The following is a 14635-nucleotide window of genomic DNA, read 5'->3' as shown; positions in this document are numbered from 1 at the left end:
TAGGTGCCTCCTTTGCAGCGGTTGCCACGACTGGTCTCTGTGTGCTTGTATCCTCTTTCTGCACCCTTGTATTTGTTGGATAGGCTTCTTTTTCCCTCCTTGTTGATGGGCCTGCCTCCTCCTCTTGTCTTTGCGTTCTTTCTCTCCTCCACTGCAACCAGCTCTCCTCTTCCTCCCTGTTTCTAAACTGGATACTCGGCACCCGATAACTCTCCCAATATGGAAACTCTTGTCCCATTGCCCATCCAGGCATCCTCTGGTTATACCATTGCCTATGTGCAGGAAAAAACTCATAATTATTGTCATAACCTCCATACTCAGTATTACAACCATCCCCCTCCCACATGGCATTAAAACCGTTTCCGTTCCACTGTTGGCAACCTCTGTGACCCCATCCCCTCTGGGGGTTCCGTTGCTCAAAAACAGGTCTGTTGTTTCCCCTAAATCTGAAACTCCCCCCTCCCCTGGCCATGTTCTGATCCTCTGCGTCCCTCCTCCTCAGGGTTGGGGGCAGCTTCCCTCCCCCCATACTCTTCCCCTGGGAGCTCCTCTATGCTTGCTCCGCCCCCCTGGAGGGGACAGGGGTCGTCGGTGCTGGTTCTGCCCCTAAAACCTGGGCCTGAGGGTGTCTGTGGGGCCCTAATGGCTGAGCCCCTCGTTGCCCCCCCCGTCCCCTTGGTGGTGGCTGATGCCTTATTGCTGGCGGGGTGTAGGGCATTGGTGGCCGTGGGAGACTCGTTGGTGGCGTGGGGGGGGGCATTGGTGGCCGTGGGACAAACATTGGTGGCCGTGGGAAAAACGTTGGTGGCGGTGGGAAAATCGTTGGTGGCAGTGGGGACCCCCTCCGAGCCCCCCACCCGCCTCCCCCTTGAACCTCCAAACCTCTTCCTTGGATACTCCTTGTTGCGCTGCTCCCCGATCCTCTGTGCGCCTCCAAACTTCTTCCTTTTCCTCGCCGCCGGTCCAGCGCTGCTCGTCGGTCCGGAAGTGATGTCATCTTGATCCGGTTCTCGTTCTCGCGATGCTTCCTCCTCTTCGCTGACGACGCCGTCTCTTCCGCCGCATCCACCGCTCGTCGACCGACTTCTGACCTGCAAGGAACAACTTACCCTCTTCTTGGGCCTAGCGATGTCCTCTGCCGAGCCTTCTGACTCTTCCCGGAACCTCCTGGGCATCAGGGCTTTCCTCTTCGTCGCTCCGATCTCCATCACTTGGGCCGCATTCGCCTCCATCTCAGCGCTGACCGGATCTCTTCAAGCTGCAGATTTCCTGGTGAGTTTTTTGCCGCACAGCTGTTAGCGATCTGCCTGAAACAAAAAACAAAACAAAAAACAAAAGTTAGTCTGCTGCTCCTGGCTTGGTTTCGTCCTTAAAAGTCTGTCCCTTCTCTGCACCAGCCCCCTTTTACCTCCCCCAACCCGCCCCCTTTTTTCCCGCCACTAGGTATGTCTCCCTTTGTTCCCTTTGTATGTGTCCAGGGGGAGGGAAAGGGGGGCTGGGGTGGCAAACAGCCCCAGCTGCCTGCACATACCTAAAGCCCTGGGGGAAGGGGTCCCTTGCCTAAGTCCCACTCTCCCCTATACAGGTCTCGTTCCCTCAAATACCTGTTGATGGCAAAATTATTATTTTTTTAAATGTCTAAAAAAAAGGTTTATTTTTGGCTAGGTTCTCCATATTATGTACATGTAACTTAATTTAGAAAATCCTCAGGTCTCAAGCATTCTGTACAATAGCAAATTTGCTGTTTAATAGCAGATGTGAGCAGAGATTAGGCCCCTTGTACAGTATCATATTAAAAAGGTTTACTGAAAAATACAATTTATTTATTTTTGCTGTACATTTCAGGTTGTCTTTGGATGGAATTATAAACTAATTTATACTATCAGACAGACCAACTGCTCAAAATCTATTCATAGTAATGTACCCTTGGAGGAATGTGAACTTGATGCAAATGGAGTGAGTACTTGGACCTAAGTTAATATGTTGCTTGTATTCACTTTCTTGCTGTACTGTAACTTGAAATGTTTGTGTTCTAGTATTCAATTGATCTAAGACAGTAAGGGGCAATTTTATTATGTAGTATAAAAAAATGGTGAGATAATCCACATCATATCACCAGGCTTCGCTGTGTAGAAAACGGCGTAAATGTTTTATGCACTTTTTCTTAGAGGCCTATTTATCATGCTGTGTAAAAAGTGGAGTGAAGCATTACTGGTGATGTTACTCAGAGCAACCAATCAGCAATTAGATTTCAACAGTTACATAACAAAAGCAAAGATCTGATTGGTTTCTGTGAGCAACATTACCGGTAATGCTTCACTCTTTTATACAGCATTATAAATAAACCCCTTAGAGTGACTTCTGCCAGAAGCAATGTAAAACAACAGCGGCAAATCTGACATTCACATGGCATAAAATAAAACACACCTTGATAAATTTGCAATTTATTTCACACATCTTTTTATGGTGAATTTCATTTTACACAGCATAATAAATGTGCCCTTTAGTCACCCTTGTAGCTATAAACTTTATATATAGTGTAATGTTCCCCGGTAAGTGTGGCAGTGCATGCCATTAGTATGTATGTCTTATAAACGATATATAACAAAATATAACAACATTATAGTTATTGGGTCATTTACAACCTCTTAGGCACAATAACAATATTATGGGGGTCATTAACAACCTCTTAGACACAATGGGATTCATTTATCAACACTGGGCAAATTTGCCCATGGGCAGTTAACCATAGCAACCAATCAGATTGTTGCATTCATTGTTCTACAAGCCCTGATTGGTTGCTATGGGTTACAGCCCACAGGCTAATTTGCCCAGTGTTGATGAATGAGCCACATTATGTCAATTGTTTGAATTTGGCACACTGGGGGTCATTTATCAAATTTGCCCATGGCAACCAATCAGATTGTTGCATTCATTGTTCTACTTGCAGCTGGCTTTAAAAAGCTACTGATTGGTTGCTATAGGTAACTGACCATGGGCAAATTTGCCCAATGTTGATAAATGAGCCCGACTGCTTGCTCCACATTTCTGGTTTTTTTTTTTATCCAAAACAAGGTGCACTGAGCAGACATTCCCGAAGCAGAAGAGCTCTTGTGCCTCTTATTACTCTTGCACTTCTGCTTGGGATTTGTAAATGATCCCTTATAAATCACATAAAAGCCCTCAAGAGCCTTGTGGATTACATCTGTTTTTTTTCCTTTGCACACTGCTTTTCAGTATGCAAATGAGTCTTATAGCACATTCAACAGGTATATGGTTGATTATAGTTTGATGATAGAGTCCAGATTTAATCACTTCTGGATAGTTATTGTTTATTGCCTACTATATTTCAATTCCAACACGCAGATATCATAAGGATGTTTAGGTAACATCAGTAACAGTGCAGATGCAGATGTTATTGCCGATGTACTGCACCTGGGTGTCATGGCACAAGATATGGATGAGTGGGGCTGGAAACCCCATGTCCTAAGCATTCCATAGCAGTTGTACTGCATAAAGCTGAATGTGGATTGATGCTATTTTTGTTTTTCTGTAGTAATGACAAATTTGACATAAGATTATGTTCCAAAATGTCCTACTGTATGTAAATTTTACTGAAGATATTTTATTTTCACTAATTTGAGATTTCGTAAAGCAATGCAAAGCTAAAGCTAAGTGGAGTATATATTTAAAGTTATTTCTATGTCTATGTTCTTAAAATTCCAGTGGATAATCTTTGCCTTGTTTCCCCATAGCAACATGGTAAATGTACAACCCAGGTATTTATAAATACTCAAGGGGAAATTAACGATATTTTATTGGACTGCAGCTCACAGACAGGTAAGAGACAATGGGTAAAAAATAAATGGTTGCATGCCAACTTTACAATCATAAACTTTTAATAAAAAGCCAAGTCAGTTGCACTTCCATTATACACCCCCACATTTGTCTTATGCCTTTAAAAATGGTTTTGGTATTGGAGATCTCTACCCAACAAAAATCTACAGTGGGATAAGAATGCCAGAACAATGCTTTGGTCACAAGACAATTTTCTCAAGAAATATAACCAAACAGGAAGGTGCCTATACCCCATTCGAAAAAGTTCAAGGACCTCATGGTATTCAACCCAGGGTTAGGGTACGAAAGGAACTTAACTATATGGTTGCCAAACTGTGTTACTAAATCTTCTTTAATGTCTGCAAGGCACCAAGAGATTGCTAATGTGATGCCATTATTGAAAAAGGGACCCCTTTCTCAGCCTGAGGACTACTGGCCTGTTAGTTTGACATCAGTAGTAGAAAAGCTTTTGGAGGTTGTAGTAAGGGATACTATATTGGAATATATTTTAAATCACAATACTATGAGTTTGTACCAATAACAGATTTAAAGGAGCACTAACCCCCCCAATAAGAAAATCCCTACCTACTACCATAAATAGTCCCCCCTCTCTGCTTCCCCCCCCCCATAGATGATTACCCCTGAAAGTGCCCTAACACAGGACTCATGTATTGATGCAGAGTAAGCGCAGCAGAGATCATGGGTGCCATCTTCTGGCTCTTCGATATTCTTCCTTAAGGAGAAGTAAAGCCTAACTAAAGAAGTAGCTAGAAATATTGTAGATTATGTTTTGGGTTTCTGTACAAGCCCAAGGCAACCACAGCCCTTTAGCAGTGAAGATCTGTGTCTCCAAAGATGCCCCAGTAGCTCCCCATCTTATTTTTCTGCTGATTCACTGCACATGCTCTGTGCTGCTGTCACTTACTGAGCTTAGGGACCCACTCATAATATACAGTACACATGGAATATAAATGTCACAATATAAGGCTGATTGGTAATTAATATAGATAATTACTACATGACAGCACATAAACCAGTGCAATTAGCATCAGAATTTAATAATCAGCACTGTAGCATCAGCTTATATTACAGACAAACCTCATTTTCTGCTTGATAATTGGTGATGACCCCTAAGGCTATGGTCACACTAGGCGATAGCGCAGTGATTTGACTCGCGGCGACTTTTCGCCGCGACTTTTAAGCCGCAATCGCTGGGGAAACTTTTGCGCTGGCGTCTATGGGGAATCGCGTAAAATCGCCAGCGTAAAAACACACGCGGCGATCTTTTTTCTATTGTCGCTCGAAATCGCCTAGCGAGGCGATTTCGAGCGACAATAGAAAAAAGATCGCCGCGTGTGTTTTTACGCTGGCGATTCCCCATAGACGCCAGCGCAAAAGTTTCCACAGCGATTGCGGCTTAAAAGTCGCCGCGAAAAGTCGCCGCGAGTCAAATCGCCGCGCTATCGCCTAGTGTGGCCTTAGCCTAAGTGTAGCTTCTCAACAGCTGCTCAGAGCCCACTGAGCATGTGAGTGTCACAGACACTTTCTAAGATGATTGAAATGTGCCGATACAGGTGTACTGTGTTAGGGGCACTTTCAGGGGTATTCAACTATGCAGGGGGGGGGAGCAGGGAGGGTGGACTATCTATGGTAGTAGGTAGGGGCTTTTCTTATTGGTCGGGGTTTAATTCTCCTTTAACAGACTAATTTTAAAGCATTTCTTTGTGGGGTGATTAGAAAACTATAACATGACGATTCAGTGAATGTGATCTATTTAGATTTTAGATACTACACAGAAGTAAACTAATGAATTTTATCTGTACTTGGATAGAGTGAGTGATAATAAAAATAGCAAGTTAAAGTTAGAGCAGTGTTATTAGTGGAATACTTGAAAGGTCAGTCCTTATTTTTAAATAAGCAGTATAAGTACTGTCTCTGTTATTACTGATACTAAATTGTGCAAAATAATAAAATAAAAGTTCTATGCAGAGTGTTTTCTGATTACAGAGAGCTTTATAATGAGAAAGTAGGGCGGCAAACTGGCAAATGAGGCTCAACATTGATGATTGCAAGGTTATGCACTAGGTCGAAATAACACTAATGCTAGTTATACACTAAATGGAATTCTGTTGGGAGCATTTTATCTGTCTTTTTGTTGATTACAGACTGTAGGGGGCATATTTATCAAGGATCGAATTTCATATTGAAAAAACTTGGAAATCCAAATTCAAAATGACCAAACGAAATTAAGTTGAAGTTTTTTTTTTTTGTCGAATAGGTCAGTTTTCAATCGAATAGGTCCGTATTCAGCCAAATTCGAATCATAAGAATCAAAGGAATATCGAATATCGCATTCGATCGAATTTGATTTGAAGTTTTTCCCAAAAAAAATTTGATTTTTCAAAGTCCACCAATTGACTCCAAATAAGTTCTAGGAGGTCCCCCATAGGCTAAAGCAGCAATTCGGCAGGTTTTAGATGGCAAACAGTCAACGTCAAATTTTTAAAGAGACAGTACATGATAAATTTCGATATTTGAATTTTCAAATTTTTTCAAATTCTATTCCCTAGTCGTACACAAAAAATAGCTCAAAATTCTAATTTTTTTTCATTTTCACCTCAACCTTTGATAAATCTGCCCCTAACTATAGGCAATGTCAGTCTGTGTCAACTAAAGGTACTCTCATAGAAAAAAAAGCATTGATTTAAGGAATTAAAACATAATTTTACCACTGTAGATTCCTGGTAAAGCCTGATCTTGAGTATAAAGTGTTGTTTTGGGCACTAGTCATTCAGAAAAATAACGGGTCATGTACATAACAATGCAGTGTGTAAAGTGAACTATTTCAAGCCCTAACACATCAACTACACCATTTAAAGGTTCCAGGTTATTATCTTGCCTTTAATTTACACAGGATGTTTAACAAAATATCTATTGCAGAAGATATGTTGCATTTGAGTATTCAAGTAGCCTTGTATCCATATGACATTTGTTTTGCTATTTCAGGGCTTTGCCTCAACTGTCCTGATGCAGTGGAAAGAGATGACCCAGAATTGCTGGATTTGTTAAGACAAGTCATGGATGAATATAATTCTAACAATAACAACACTAATCTTTATAACTTTGTTTCAGTTGACAAAGCTTCAAGAAAGGTTTGCTATAATTAGTTGTCTACTAAACATTTGTAATTACTGCAAAGTTTTTTTTTTGTTTAGAAAGCAGTATTTTGATGCACAGAAGTAGCCTTGCTTGTGCTGTTTATTCAAACAATGTATTAATATGCAGCTATTGCAGAAGCAAACGAAAGTCAAATACTCCAGAAAGTAAGTTTTAGTGGGGTCCATCCAAAGGTAGCAGCTTGGGCCATAAACATAAGGGGCCATTTGCAAGTGCAGGGCAGGGTACAAAGTAAAAAAAAAAAGGGGCACAAATCAACGTACATTCAAAGACCTGCATGTGCCATATGAATGCAGTGCTGCCTGTGTTTAGCAGTACTGTATTCATGAGGACAGGCAAAAAACTGCTAGACAGCAATATTACAAAAGAGAATTAACTAACACAATTTGAAGATAAATGCCAAAGAGTATTGCTAAATGCAACACCTTTATTGGTATCCAAGAAACACAGCATCAAGTGCTTAAACATTCAGATTGTTTACCAGAAATAACGCCTTTTCCAATTACTTTCTATTTTCTATGTATGACTGTTTTTCTAATATTGAAGTGAAATGAGTAATTTTTCACCTTCTAAAGCAGCTCTGGGAGGGAGGGTCGCCGACCCTGTAAACTGTTCTAAATTGATACTCCAGAGATGCTGCTGAAAAATGTATAAACTGATAACAGTTTAGAGTCTGCACCTGAATTACTGAACTGCCAGACTGAAACACCACCGACAGGAACATTCAACTTTAAACTTAGATTTTGGAAAAACTGTAAAATAATGGAAAGCAATTGAAAAAGGTCTTTATTTCTTTGGCTCGGAATGCAAAGTCTTGCGTTTCTCTGCCGAAATCCACCAAGTCTGTTTGCGCTGGAGCCAACACAAGGCTTCCGGAAGTGAGCAGACAAGAAGATTCAGCCCTCCACCTCTTGCTGATCTTCTTGTCTGCTAACATGAACAGACTTAGCGGATTTTGTCTCCAGAGCTGACATAAACAGAACAAAAGCAGAATTCATCCTTTAAACCAGTATGGAAGGCCTTCTCCCATAGACTCCATTTTATTTTAATAATTCAAAATTTTTTAAATAATTTCCTTTTTTCCTGAAATTATAAAACAGTTACCATGTACTTGATCCCAACTGAAATCTAATTATTTCTTACTAGAGTTAAAAAAACAATGATATAGGGTTTATTAAGGGGCACCATCGAAGTAAAATCCTTCGACTTCGAATATCGAAGTCGAAGGATTTTGCGCTATTCCTACGATCGAAGAAATAATCGTTTTTTTTAATCCATCGATCGAAGGATATTCCTTCGATCAGGAAATTGTTAGGAAGCCTATGGGGGCCTCGGTAGGTTTTAGGTGGCGAACTAGGGGGTCGAAGAAATTTTTAAAGAGACAGTACTTTGACTATCGAATGGTCGAATAGTCGAACGATTTTTAGTTCGAATCGTTCGATTCGAAGTTGAAGGTCGTAGTCGAAGTAGCCATATCCGACCATTCGAAATTCGAACTATTTTTCCTCTATTCCTTCACTCAAACTAAGTAAATGGGCCACTTAATGTTGAGATGATTTGTTAACAGACTTTGGGGCCTATTTATGAAGCCTCAATTTTTTCTGGTCCAGTTTTTTAAGGGAAACAACTCGAAAAATTTTGGCATCAAATTCAAAAAAGTTGTAGGATTCAAATTGTCGCACGATTTTGTTGAGACTTTTACGTCAATGAAAAATACTTTTATACCTTCACTCTTTTAATGCTTTTCTAACATTTAGGGGGTACATGAAAAAATCTATGATGTGACATTTAATATTCGAGAGACCAACTGCTCAAAGTCTGATTACAGTATCCTGGGAGAAGAATGCCAATTTATAGAGAAAAATGTAAGTATATCTGACAAACTGTATATTTGCCAGTTTAAAGTTAAAGGGATTCTGTCGTTATTTTTATGATGTAGTTTTTATTTCTAAATTACACTGTTTACACTGCAAATAATTCACTCAACAATATAAAAGTTCATTCCTGAACCAGCAAGTGTATTTTTTTTAAGTGGTAACATTGGTGTGTAGGCAGCCATCTCAGGTCATTTTATAGAAAAAATTTGTTTTGGGGTATATGCTATCTTAACAGCAAGAACTATGCATGGGTCCACTGCCACGTGTTACATATAAATTAGAAACCTGCACAGTTACTTAAAACATGGTCTGCCTACCTCATGTTGGCCACTCCCCCCTGACGCATTTCACTCTATTGGGCGCTTCATCAGAGGAGATGTGGCTTGTGCTGGTCATGTCCCTTAAATACCCATGAACTTTATTTATACATGTTGCGGGGGTGGGCTAACTACCTGGTTACCTTCATTGAGCCATCATTACTTAATACACTTTCTAAGCCCCTCTACCTGGAAACTGGATACGTCTATTCACTGCTACAGCCCTCTATATTAAGATTTAAAAATTAAATGTCCTGGGAATAGGGAACATGACTGTAATAAAAAAATTTTTGACCTTACAATTAAACAAATCTGGTTGTGCATAAAAGAAAAGTGCTTATGTGCCTTATATTCAACTTCTACTTATTGCCTTACATGATAAAGTGCCAATGTGGGGAGACCAGGGGGGAGACACTGCATTGTGGTGTGTTATGCTAAAAGCTTTGTTAGCTGTATTAATATGAATTTACACTGTGGATGAAATACACAAATAAATGTTTTAAGTAACAAACCGTGCAGGTTTCTAATTTATATGTAACACATCTCAGGTCATTTTGCCTGGCCATGTGTTTTCAGAAAGAGCCAGCACTGTAGGATGGAACTGCTTTCTGGCAGGCTGTTGTTTCTCCTACTCAATGTAACTGAATGTGTCGCAGTGGGATCTGGATTTTACTATTGAGTGCTGTTCTTAGATCTACCAGGCAGCTGTTTTCTTGTGTTGGGGAGCTACTATCTAGTTACCTTCCCATTGTTCTGTTGTTAGACTGCTGGGGGGAAAGGGAGAGGGTGATATTACTCCAACTTGCAGTACAGCTGTAAAGAGTGACTGAAGTTTATCAGAGCACAAGTCGCATGACTAGGGGCTGCTGGAAAACTGACAATATGTGTAGCCCCATGCAGTAACGTAATGGTTGGGGCGGGCCGTGCAGACGGGCCCGCCCCCACCCTCGTGTCCGACTCCAGCCAGCTGCAGTGTGCACGATCTTCCGGGGGGGGGGCAATGCAGGGGTGCGGGCCCTGGCCCATTTGCACCCCCTGCTCCCCCCGGTAGTTACGCCCCTGGCCCCATGTCAGACTTTTAACTGATGCATTTTGAACAAATATTTTTTCCCATTAGAGTATCCCTTTAACCTGTATAAAATTAAAGCCAGTGTTAAAGAAAAAGGATCTAGGGAACTTGCCCAACCTAAAAAACTCGACCTTTGATAAACCCCTTAATCTCTGGATATTTATACATTTGTACAGTACAGCATTGCGTATCATTATAGCGGTTTATAAATATAGTTATACGTGTATTTTAAAGGTGCCTATGTTTTGTTGGGATGATCTGGGAACATAATCACTCTAAAATTCCAATAAACAAGATATTCTCCATGATGCATAGCTGAGGGTTGACAAAGACCAGAATGACTTGGGCCTCATTCTCTAATGTGGCTAAAGCAAAGGCAAGGCACAAAACCCTGATGAAATCCATTGCTTTATTCTCTCAAAATGCAGCATTTTCACCCAGATTCACATTATCTTTACAAATAAAATATATTAGCAATAATTGCACCCTCCAGTGGTACATGGATTTATAGCCATAAACAGAGAAGATTTTCATCTGTGGTTTAGTGTACTGTGTTTTGCGACTAACAATAATAAGTAGCAAAAGATTGATTTAACGCTTTAGAAGCTTTAATGAAAACGGTTTATGTGTGTGTTAATATGTGCCTAGTGCTGAACCTGAGTCTGAACTAATCAATCATTTTTTACTGGTCTATATTTCAGGAGACTCTACAATGTTATGCCAAAGTAAATGTTACAGACACGAAAATTACTGTTTCTTCAAGTCCTGTGTGTAATAACAAAGGCAGAACACGTGTAAATATATTTTTTATTTTTCTTGATAAAACTAACACCTAGGGGTTGATTTATTAGAGATCATAGTAAATACTACTGGTTTGCTGCGACCATGCAACCTGGACCAACTGCCTGTGCCACTATTGCTGCAAGAGGATAAATATACTGTGCAGATTATCCCAACATATTTGCATTGTGTCATTTGGAAATAAAAAAAAAGTAGAAAGAACCCCCTCTAGTCTAATTACTGTTCACTATTCCCAGAAGTGATGATTTAAACACCAGTCAATGCATACATCAAATACTGTGCTTAATGTGACTACAATTAAATAAATACATTTGGTTACTTGCTTAAGGTCATTGCACTCAAAAAAAAAAATTCAATTAAAGTTACCAGTGCCAATTTTTAAGTGCCAAACAAAGAACTTAAAGGGAAACTAAATTCTAAAATAGAATAATAATAGTATACTAAACATAAACATGAATGTACTGCACCAAAAGCCTAATTGAACAAATGATTTTATGCTTTCAACGTTGGCCACAGGGGGTCAACATCTTGTAACTTTGTTAAACATATTTGCAAGCCCAAGACTATGCACATGCTCAGTGTGGTCTGGGCTTCAGTTGGGAGGTTAAGCTTAGGGATCTTCATAAATTATCAAAACAGCGCAAGTCAAATAATATCTGCCATAGAAGCAGATACAGCAAGACTGATTAATATAAAGAATATGCAGACTGCACTGGGTCCTGTGTTGTTATGTAATCTAATGTAGATTTTTATAGTTTTTGTAATGTTTAATACAAACTTTCTCCAACTCCAGAACCAGTGGCTGCAGCAAAAAAATTCCTCCAACTAGAATCACAGTTTATCTGTTTAAATCTGGCTCCATGATCGTTGACCCTGCAGCTGGAGTTGGAAACATTAAAGAGGATGTAAAGGCAAAAACAAAATAAAAATTTTACTTTTTTAACTGAAAAAGAAACCTATCCCCAATATACTTTAATTAAAAAATCTGTACAGTTTTTATAAGAAACCTGACTGTTCTACAGGGAAACAAACAAAGCTGCCCGAGTTTTATGAAGTCCTTCCCCCCCTGCTGTTTGAAAGTATGATCGTTTCCCTGCAGAGCAGTTAGGGGCTGTCTGAAGTTTCTTATCTGCATCAGTCAGAGAAAGCAAATGAATGTAGAATTTCAATGCATACAGTCAGGTTTCTTGTAAAAATGGTAGACATTTTAAGTATAATGGAGATACGTTTCTTTTTCATTAAAGTAAAAATAGGATTTTATTTTTTTGCCTTTACATCCCCTTTAACCCGTGTTATATCAACACACATCTATAATACAATTCATTAGAGAACTAAAGTGGTTTGTGTAATTATATAAATGTTTGTTAGCACAATAAAAAAACACCCGGAAGAAAAATATATGGAAAACTGAAAAATCAGTTTGGAGAGTGGGGATATAGGGGTAGATCTATCAAAATGTGAGATAGGAATTTACCACAGAAAAAAAACATCTAATTTATTCTTTGAGATTTTTAAACAACGCATACATCATTTTACCATTCCCCTTTCCTCACATCAACCAAAGGGATTTTAAGAGCCCTTTTTTTCTATTGAAAAAGCAGTTGTAGCCTAGTGGATAGGAGGTCCTATAACAATGTAGGTCATATGTGTAGCAGTATACTTAGCGATTCCAATGCACTCCAATGCAATTCAGCAAATTTTAACACCAGTTTGCAAATTTTTACACCAAGCAAACATGGCAGATTTGCTCAACAGCCAACAAGACTTGAAAGTAAGGAAAACATTTTTATTGGTAGCCCCAAACAGGGCCGGATTTACATAGTGTCCGCCCCTAGGCCCACTGCCTTTCGTCACCCCTGTCCCTTCCGCTTTATTCTCACCTGGACAGGAGCAATGGGGATTGTCGCGCGGGAAATTTAAAAAATAATTGTATCTCCAGTGCATCCCCAGTGTTTTTGAACCAATGTGGGTGTAGTTGGGCAGCATGCCACCTCCCTAAAATCCTGCCACCCTGGGCCTAGGTGGCCTTTCCACAAATCCGGGCCTGGCCCTAAAGCAGAAACAAGGTGCCACAAAAAAAACACCCATAGACTCTAATGTAGTTTGCTACAAAAATGTGACCAACAAAAATGCCATGCTACTAAAAGCCGCCTAAAGTTGTCTCAAGAGGACAATTTGGGAGACTTTGGCAATTGTGTGCATTAGAATTAATTGTTTTATTTTACTTTTCTAGGGGTTTTCCTATAAGGGTCTTTCACCTTTCCGTGGGATTCTACCTTTCAAAAAAACTAGAAGAGATACCGAGAAAGCAAAAGGGCATGCACGTGGTTATGCTCATAAAGGAGAACAAAGACATGCAAAGAAGAATAAAAAAGGGAAGAAAGACAAAAGGAAGAAGAAAAATGGTCATAAAAATGGAGATTCATCTGAAGAATCTCAAGAATATACTATCTCACCTACAGTGCATAAAACTCAACACATGCAACATACAACAGCTCAGACAGTAGAATTGATAACATCAACTCAGAAACAACAGAGCTTAAGTAAAATACCTGGGGAACAAATGTCTAAAACCACAGAAAAGCCAAATTTAGGACTATTTCCCCATATTCCATCAGTACAAGAAGACCAGGATAATTTTTTTAATTTTCACAACAACGCTGAACCAGATTTACCAGGACCAGATGATTCAAACTTCCCAAAATGCCCAGGGAAGCAATGGGAGCCAGTGAAACTGCCTACCACAGAACTAACATATGACCTTTTTGATCTTGCCTCTGCCATTGGAGATGCCACACCTACAGCAGCTGAAAATGTTAAAAACAAAGAGCCGGGCAACACAGGTCAACCATTTAATGATGAAGATCTGCTGCTAAGTTTATTTTAGAAATACTAACAGTGTTAAGCTTTTGATTTAAAAATAAATTGTAACTTTTGTGTATGTTACAATCATCTGCCTATAAAATGCATATTTCCTATAAAAATGTAAAATCATGATAACTTGCAATTGCTCTTACTGAACCTTCCTTTACTCTATACTTGTATTTAGCTAGTCATTAAATGGGGTGGTTCACATTTACATTAAGTTTTAATGTGACAGGGATACTCTAAGACAATTTGCAACTGGTCCTCATTTTTTTAAAATTCATTATTTATCTTTTTATTCAGCTGGACTCTCACCTAGTTGCTACGTATTACCCTAACAAGCAGGCAGTGTTTTGAATGAGAGAATGAGAGGCTGAACGGTTATTCTCAGTAGGTTATAATATTTCCTATGCTTAGAAACTTTCAATTGTTCTTCATATTTTATAGTTATTTTTTAATTATTCATTTCCGTCTTCTAGCTCTTAACAACTTTTACACAGGGGTTACTGACCAGCCCCTGCAGCCAAAACACTATTGCTGTGAGGCATATATTTTATTGTTATTGTTATCCCTTACATGTCTAGCCAGGCCCTCTTCTATTTGTTTTCTAGTCTCTCATTTAAAAACTAGCTGCTGAAATTTCAAACCAGAGCTGCTAAACCAAAAGTGGAATAATTAAAAAACGACAACAA

At 39.5% G+C, this 14635-nt stretch overlaps 1 protein-coding gene across 1 annotated transcript in view; it reads left to right on the top strand.

Annotated features, from left to right (window-relative positions):
* kng1.L (kininogen 1 L homeolog) overlaps positions 1 to 14027 on the top strand; it is a 30744-nt gene extending 16717 nt beyond the window's left edge. Inside the window, 6 exon segments of the mRNA NM_001094659.1 lie at positions 1846 to 1956; positions 3756 to 3840; positions 6844 to 6989; positions 8772 to 8879; positions 10979 to 11071; positions 13312 to 14027. Coding sequence (NP_001088128.1) covers positions 1846 to 1956; positions 3756 to 3840; positions 6844 to 6989; positions 8772 to 8879; positions 10979 to 11071; positions 13312 to 13965 — 1197 coding nt within the window. The 3' untranslated portion in view covers positions 13966 to 14027.
* The last annotated feature ends 608 nt before the right edge of the window (positions 14028 to 14635 follow it).

This window comes from Xenopus laevis, chromosome 5L, assembly GCF_017654675.1.
Source record: "Xenopus laevis strain J_2021 chromosome 5L, Xenopus_laevis_v10.1, whole genome shotgun sequence".
In the NCBI taxonomy this organism is placed as follows: domain Eukaryota; kingdom Metazoa; phylum Chordata; class Amphibia; order Anura; family Pipidae; genus Xenopus; species Xenopus laevis.
The sequence above is the reverse complement of the archived record's forward strand: the minus strand, read 5'-3'. Positions and strand labels throughout refer to the sequence as shown.